At 46.7% G+C, this 8,033-nt stretch overlaps 1 protein-coding gene across 1 annotated transcript; it reads left to right on the plus strand.

Moving 5' to 3' along the window:
* Window positions 1-331: 331 nt before the first annotated feature.
* Window positions 332-7,646, plus strand: CSUI_007365 (pyruvate phosphate pep pyruvate binding domain-containing protein; the record flags this gene model as incomplete). Its single annotated transcript, XM_068067511.1, has 6 exons — window positions 332-1,862; window positions 4,545-4,595; window positions 5,233-5,263; window positions 6,158-6,248; window positions 6,477-6,846; window positions 7,582-7,646. Coding segments are annotated over exons 1-6 (870 nt in total), but the record flags the coding sequence as incomplete, so codon positions are not given.
* Between the last annotated feature and the right edge of the window lie 387 nt (window positions 7,647-8,033).

Below are 8,033 nucleotides of genomic sequence, written 5' to 3' on the forward strand. Positions count from 1 at the left end.
TGTAAGTAGGAGGTTTATAGTAGCATGGCACATGGCATCTCGAAAGGATTCTTTCGGACACTAGATGTAGGAAATTTTTCTCGGAGAGTCTCAATCCGAGCAAATAAGGAAGCCCAGGGAGGAAGCCGACAACACCACACTGGAGTGTGCTCCGCCGTCGAGGGCCGAGGCGACATTTCCTGGCGTCAGCACCGGAGACCCTGGCTGGTAGCGCCGCTGGAACCGGGGCCTGCCATCCGTTCATCGCCAAGTCTCTTACAGTCTTTTGCGAGTGTCTGAAATCCCTAGCTCCCGTTCTTTCTGTAAATGCCCCATTGTTATTCACGTGCCAAGCAAAGGCCACGACACCGGTCATGGCCACTGCCGAAGCTCTTTCTCACTCACCAGCATCTGCACGCGCACACATTCATCAGATGACAGTATCTTCGCGGAGGCTGCCCGTCTTGGCTAGGATAGTATGCGTCCATGCCCGAGCGAGCGCGCGGAGCTATCGGATGGTAGAAAACGATGGGTCTGTTTTGTATATGTCGGTGTGTGAATTTCGTCGTTTGATTCCCTGATTAAGTGACAGAGCTCTTAGAGTTTCCTTGCTTGGACACTTTTCTTTTCTTCCAAGCTGTACGAGCTCACCCGTGCTGTCCTCTGTGGTCACATGGTTTATGTCGAAGTCTCCCGCCGCGCAGCTTCTCTTTTTTTGTGAGGAATACAGCAAGAACGACACATTCTAAACCGGCTAAAGCCTTCCAAAGTGCGCTCTTTTGTTTTGTCCGCATACTTAGTTAGCGGAGATTTCAGAATTATTTCGAGCTACCGCTGACAGCAAATGGAGAAACTCCCCTTTGCGCTTCCTGCCACGCTAGCACTTGCATACAGAGACGGTTTCTCATTTCTCTGTTTTTTGTAATCATTCGTTGTACCTGCCGATAGTTGCGCTTCTTCTCTGTGGTTTTCTGGTGTGCGGCATGTCCGATCCCCGTCCACATCCGCAATTCGTTCCGGTGAGAGTGGGTCGGCGTTCGCGCCTTCCGCAGTTCCCAGTGGTATCTGGTTTTTTTGAGGTGGCTTTATCGGTCTTGCCGGGGTGTTTTTCTTATCCATCGGCTTGTTCCACCGGCTATCAAAGACTGGATTGGCTTGGCTGGTGTGTGGCACGCAAGGTCTTCGTCTGTGATGTTCTTCCTGCCTCCTCTGCACCGACCGGTTTTGTTTAACCTTCCTGGAAGCGTCCATTCTCAGGGCGTACCTATCACTCTTTGTTTCGTATAACTTCAGCAGGTCAGCGGGGTGGCAGGTTTCTTATATCCCCCTTCTTTCTCAACTTCTCCCACTCCCGAGGCCGTACACTCCTCCAGGATTATCGAACGCCAGCACAGTCGATGCTTTCGCTCTTTTTCTCGCGGTCTATTGTCCGTAGTGGCCGTCGGCGAGGGCATCGCCTGGAGTTTCCGTGCCGTGTTGCGGGGAGCTGCAGCGGCTTTTCTTCTTGCGGAGACACTCGCTGTGTTAAGCAAGAATAGGAGATCCAAGGGCGACGCCCACCCACCCAAAGCTGAGGAACGTCCCTCCTTCTTCGTTCTAGACAGGAACAACTCGAGTCAACATGAATCATCAGGCTGTGAACGTCCAGCTGGAGTGCGTGTGTCCCTACACGCATCCAGGACAGTCTGTGTGGGTGGTAGGGAATGTCCCTGTCTTAGGGTCATGGGATATTCATCGGGGCGTACAGCTTTCAACTGCCGCAGATCAGTATCCAAAATGGCGACTTGGAAAGAATGGAATTCGTGTGCCGAAATCTCAAGACGTCGAGTTCAAGTTCGTCATTATGAGCGAGAAGAAGGACTATGTCAACTGGGAGCAGATCTGTAAGTGACCCATCTCAGTGGGGGCATGCCTGAACAAAACACCTTCTCGTTACCTCGTGTACCTGCAAAAAAATCGCAGTCCTTTTCAGATGGTCTCCTTGCACCTCTCCTCGTTACTCTCCCATACTCAGCTGCTCAACTCTTTGGGTACGTCGACAGCACCTTGTATAGATCTAAAGACAGAGAGGCAGCGTGCAACACCCAATCACGTAGAAGCACTTCACTGAAGGAAGTTCGTGTGGCTGTCAGGAAGCCATAAGGATACTTGCTCATAGCCTGAGTATCTTCGCATCTCATCTGTCTATACAAGGCAGATTTCTCGTACATACACACACACACACGTCAATTCTGTTGCAGGCTGGTTTCCTCGGTATAGTAGATGTCACCCCATCCTCAGTCGGACCTAAGGTTGATCGTGTTCTGAAAATACGCCGCGTTTACAGAGAGCTGTATCGCAGTCCTTCAGGTTAGGCGAGTATGCTGTGCTGTAGTCTTGGCCAAGTTTTGTGAGTTCTATATCTTCAGTGCAAATCTACCTCTTCGGTGTATGTGTTATGGATCGGTCTATTGCTAGAAAAGGCGTCTGTATCGAAGGAATAACGGTCTGTATGCATCCCCGTGTCGTAGTAGACTGGTACGCTGTTGAGCATCCTCTGCCAGAGAGATTCGGCAATAGAAACGAGGCTTCCTTTGCCATCCATAGAAGACTCTGGAGAAGAGTACTTTCAGCACCTCGGCGCCTATGGCACCCTTTCTTTCTTCTATGATAGTCTTTCCCCATACCCTAAGAAAAGCCTAGATCCTTTGCTTGCTTGAAGAAGACCATCTTGACTCTACATGCAACTCGAACGTTTCCAGCAAGGATATCTTTTATCTACCTACCGCTCCTTTTTCCTCTTGACCTTCCCCGTAAGCGAGTAAGAATCCACACTAACGACAGCAGAGACATCTGATGAGAGGCGTCGGTTGCGGGAAGACATGCTTTTTCCTCTCACGAGATTTTCTCGCCATGTTTATGAACGAGGATGTAACTTTCAGGAGTGCTATGGAGAATTTCCCCGGGGGGGGGTTCTCGTGGTAATTATGGTAGAGGTCTCTCCACGGACGTTTTGCCAAGGAGAAGACCCCCGGCTGACAGCTTCAGTCTTTACTTGGAGTTTCAGCTCTCTTTCAACTAAGGCAGAGATGCTCACCTTTCTCACCTTATTCATATCATCCGCAGGAAGTTTTTCCTCAGCTTCTTTTCACTGTTATTTTCTTAGGACGAAGGAGAGGGACAAAAGTGATCCTTTACGCAGGACCTCAGGGTTTGGATTGCTATTTTATATATATATATATACATAAATATATTTTTAGATGGGTCTATGAATACATGAGAGATACTTTTTTTCAGCAGATTTCAAAAAGAGGACGGTGTGATTGAATTTCTTCTTCGCGTCCTTCCCCCCGTCATGGGCAATGGAGATCCATTAGTTTGAGCCGCATATTGCTGCCTGACTGATAAGAAAACCGGAGGGTGGAGATTTCATCAGCTGAGGTCATCAGATGGTTCCTTCACAAAGGGGATGGGTCGGACATATCGGGGGTGAAAAAAATGGTGCAAAGACCGACATACCTGTCAAGGTGTATGGAACTGGGTGGTACTGGGGGGACTGTTTACGAGTCAAAGAAGACAAGGAAGGACCGAGGGCAGTCAAATATTCCTTTCCGAAGACTACCAAAGGAGGGGGATAAATACACCACATACGCGTCCTACAGACGCCACGCACACATCACAGTACATCCGCCTCATATCCACTGTCCATACACCTCACATCCACTGTCCATACACCTCACATCCACTGTTCATACACCTTGCATCCACTTTCCATATATCTCGCATCCACTTTCCATACACCTTGCCTCCACTATCCATACACCTCGCATCCACTGTCCATACACCTCGCATCCACTGTCCATACACCCCACATCCACTGTCCATACACCTCGCATCCACTGCCCATACACCTCGCATCCACTGTCCATACACCCCACATCCACTGTCCACACACCCCACATCCCTTCCACACACCTCGAATCCGCTGTCCATACACCTCACATCCACTGTACATACTATACCACACACAAAACCCGGGGAACGAACGGGGTCTTCTCCATTTTTTCTTTTTTCGGTTCGAAATGCGAACAATTGTTCCTCAGCTGTTACGGCAAGATTTTGTCCTTGAAATCTTGTCTCACTTCAAACCCTTTTTAAAAAAGCTGCGGGTGAAAGAAGAAAAGCGGTCAACAAGGGAATAGGTTTAGGGTGCCTTTTTTTTTTCCCTTATAAGTGTATCAGCCTCCTTTCCTATAGAGGTCAGATGAAAGACATGTCTCCTCGGCAGAGACTTAACTGAGAGAGCTGGAATCATTGAAGTTGTTCTTCTCTTAGTTGTCAAACGAGATGCCGGAGGCTCAGGCTTGAAGGAAAAGCACGCGCGTCAAATCTAAGAGAGATGTGGATGGCTCCCTCTCCTTGTTGCTGCCGTATGACTTACTCATTCACTCTAATGGGGTTCGTAGGGGGTCTTTGTTTCTCCTTTTCGTGGGTTTTCTGTCTCTGAAGGTTAATCTTGCTTTCTTCTTCTTCTTTGTGTCATGAAAGGGAGTCTCTTCTTTTCTTTTTTTCTTATCTTTCTCCAGATAACCGGGTGATCAAGACCGATACTCCTCTTCTTTACCGATGCGATTTCGGTAAGTCTTCTCCTCAACAGGTCCCTCCCTCAGCACACCAGGTGTACGTACATGCGTTCGTACAGCTTACTTTAGTGTAGAGAAGAAACAATAGTGGGGGTACTTCTGAAGATTCTACTTGTATCTAAGTTAATGGGGTGGCGCTTTGTGGACGCGCAGTTCACGATGCGCTTCACAGGAAAACTCTAGTAAGGAGAGGCGTGATGACAAGATAACCCGACGACACACACACATACACTCACACATAGTAGCTTTATCGGTTTAAGTATGCATGCCTAAGTGTATTCCCCAGTCTCAATTTCTCTTGAACAGATCTTGTCTGTACATAAAGCTCCTACCTTGTCCTACCAGGCTTTTTCACGTGTATGAACATATATGAATATGTGTGTAGTTAGGTGTGTCTGTCTGTATGGACGGCATTAGACGACTTCCGATAGAAGATCTCCAGCGGAAGCAATATAAAACTTCCCGCTTCTTTTGCTTTCTTTCTTAGCGCTTCATTTACCTCGTCTTCTCGCCTTGTTATGGGTGTGGTCACGAAGCAAAAGAGCTGTTTCTTCTTCTTCTTCTTTTCACACCCCCTTCGATCGTGGATGTATATGTGTATATCTGTGTCTGTGTGTTTCTCTTCTCCAAGGAGACTGGCAGAGTGAAACGTCATCATGGACGTAAGGCCTGAGCTCAGACATATTCACAGCGGAGGGCATCTCCGCGCCCTACCATGCACGAGTCTCTTCTTTTCTCTTTCGACCTACTTTTCCTGTGCCTGTGATAGTTCGTGTGTCTCTGTTCGTACGGTTCGTCTCTCCAGAAAAGTCCAGACGCTTTTGCATGGAGTCGTTATCTTTGACAGAGAAGTCCCAGAATAGCCTAACCCCTCCCAGTGTTTTTTGCTTATACTCAGCTCTATTGTAGCCTCATCATCATGCATTCCGGTTTTAACCTGCGTAACTATAGATATGCTGGGGAATGGGTGCGTGCGTTTGAATCTAGAGTGATCTACCCTATCGCATGCCTCCTCGTTCGTCTCTTATTCGTGGGTCTATGATAGTAATACCTCGAGTAGATCTTTATCATCTTTAGGGAAGGGGATGGGATGTCTTCGGCTGTTGGGGGTTTCGTTTTCTTCCTCTACTGACCCTCTCTCAAGCTCTCCCCCATATTCTTGATAAGATCTGTCTTGTATGCCACCGTATCTATCCGGCGTAAACGGCCTTGTTGTAACTGACAAAATTCATGATTGTCTTACTCCTGGTAGAATAGAGATTGGGCCTTCCTTTCTTTCTCTATGTCTCGGGGTGTATATTTGTATGTAGATTCATGTGCTCAGGATGTGCCTGATGTATCTGAGTCAAGAGTCCCTGCACGGGTATATGTCTAAGAGGTCATGCCGCCTCTTTCAAGATATCACGATTTCAGACGGCGACGACTTCGCAGTTTCTTTGTGGCTCTGCGGTAGAAAACAAGCTATAGTATTGTCTATCTATGTCTTCTCCTTTCACAGTAGGCTTTTTTGATATATGTGGTATCTATCTGGTGTGTCTGTCTGTCTGTATATTCAGGCCTCCAAGCAGTTCTAAGCATCTCTCCGTGGATCTGGCGAATGCTAGCCTCTCGGATACCCCGCAGCAACCTGGCGCTGCTAAGTGGATGGTAAGTTCATGATAGGAACCGAATATAAGCCGATCCATTCCAAGGTGTATGAATGAAGGGCAAACAACCAGGTTGTGCATCTGTCTCCCCGTCGATGATATAGATCTGTCAACCACTCTCTTCCTCGTTCACTTTCATTTCGCCCCCTCATCCTCACCTGTTTTTTCGTATCGTCTCATCTTTTTCTTTCTTTTCGCTTTCTTTCTCCCTTGTCTTCGTCTTCTCCAGGGACGCTCTGATTCTTCATCCTCGTCTCCTCTCCATCGTCTTTCCTCGGGTCTACTAGATATTCTCTCTTCTTCTTCTCCCTTGTCCGGATCTGTATCTACACCGTCGTTGATTGGCAGTAGTGCGTATTCTCCCCCTTCTGTAGCTAGCCGTATTGTCGATGCAAGCAGTCCGTTAGGAGGAGGAAAAGAAGACGAAGAAGACCAAAGAAGAGCAGCAGGTGCTGGGGTAGCGGGAGGTTCCTATGCTCTTCGAATGCTTGTTGACGGAGATAGAGAAGCAAAGAGCTGGAGAGAAAAGCTTGAAGTTGTACGAAGGTTATTACTCACAGGGTTTAAAGACGGAAAGTTCAGAAGTCAAGAGGATACAGGTATATACATCTATACATCTATACATATATACATATATACATCTGTTCTTCTTCTTATTCGTCTCTCTTCGTGCTTTCTTCCTTTGTAACATAGGGTGGGTGTTGACTGCAGAAAGATTTGCAATTCCTGCGTGGAGTAAAGAGATCTAATCTCTTTCCATACTCCCCTCACATGCATAAACTCATTCATATATATTTGTATATGTATGAAGGACACTATGGAAGTCATGTATGCATGACTCTGGATATGTATGTATGTATGTATCTGACTATGTATGTATGAACATTTATGTATGTACGTATGTGTGGATGTGAATAGGTTCGGAAGCTGTAAGGTGTCTGTCTTTTTCTGTAGGGGAGAGAATATGTTTATTTGGGGGTTTGCACAGAGAGAGAGAGAGAAGAATACCGTGAAACAATTGGCTGTTCAAGTCTAAGTCGTAGTGACGTAATTCTGAAGAACAACCGAAGAGGGAGGTTTCGTACCCAACCTTGACGACGGGTTTCCGACAACTGTTAACAGATGCTGAATCTTCCGCTCTTGTCCCAGGATAATTCCACATGTCTATAGATCATCAAGGTGGTCGATCTCTTCTACTTCTTCTCCTTCTCACTTTTTCTTCTCTTGAGTATTAGTTGCTCTCTTTCGTTCTTTCGTTTCTCTTTCTTTCTTCGCTTCTTTCAGTTTCTTTCTTTCTTCTCTCTTTCTTTCTTGTGTTTTGCTTTTTTCTACAGTGACGTTGATTGACTGCCTAAGCTACGCAGGTATTTATCTTCGCTTCATATCGCAAGGCGATATCGTAAGTCTCTTCTGCTAGCTCTCTCTCTCCATATCTACCCCGTTTGTAACGCTTCAAGCAGCACACTACGAAAATGTATATATACGTGTATATGTATATATGTATAGATGTANNTATATATATATATGTTTGTATGTATGTCGATGTGGTTGGTTCGTGTGTATGTATGAATGTGGTTAGGTGCATGTGCATGTGGTAGGCCTTTTCGATGATTTCGTCATATGTGGCAGGTTTAGAAGGTCTTCGTAGAGGCATGAACGAATGGACGCACTCCTTAAGACTGAGAGAAGAACGCTGTCTGCTCCCCACATTGTGTCTTTACTAGTCATTCATGTGTGTGATAGGAGCCTCCTCCGTCTTCGCTTTCTCTCTCCCATGAAGTCCCAT

This window comes from Cystoisospora suis (genome assembly GCF_002600585.1).
Source record: "Cystoisospora suis strain Wien I chromosome Unknown contig_3878, whole genome shotgun sequence".
In the NCBI taxonomy this organism is placed as follows: Eukaryota; Apicomplexa; class Conoidasida; order Eucoccidiorida; family Sarcocystidae; genus Cystoisospora; species Cystoisospora suis.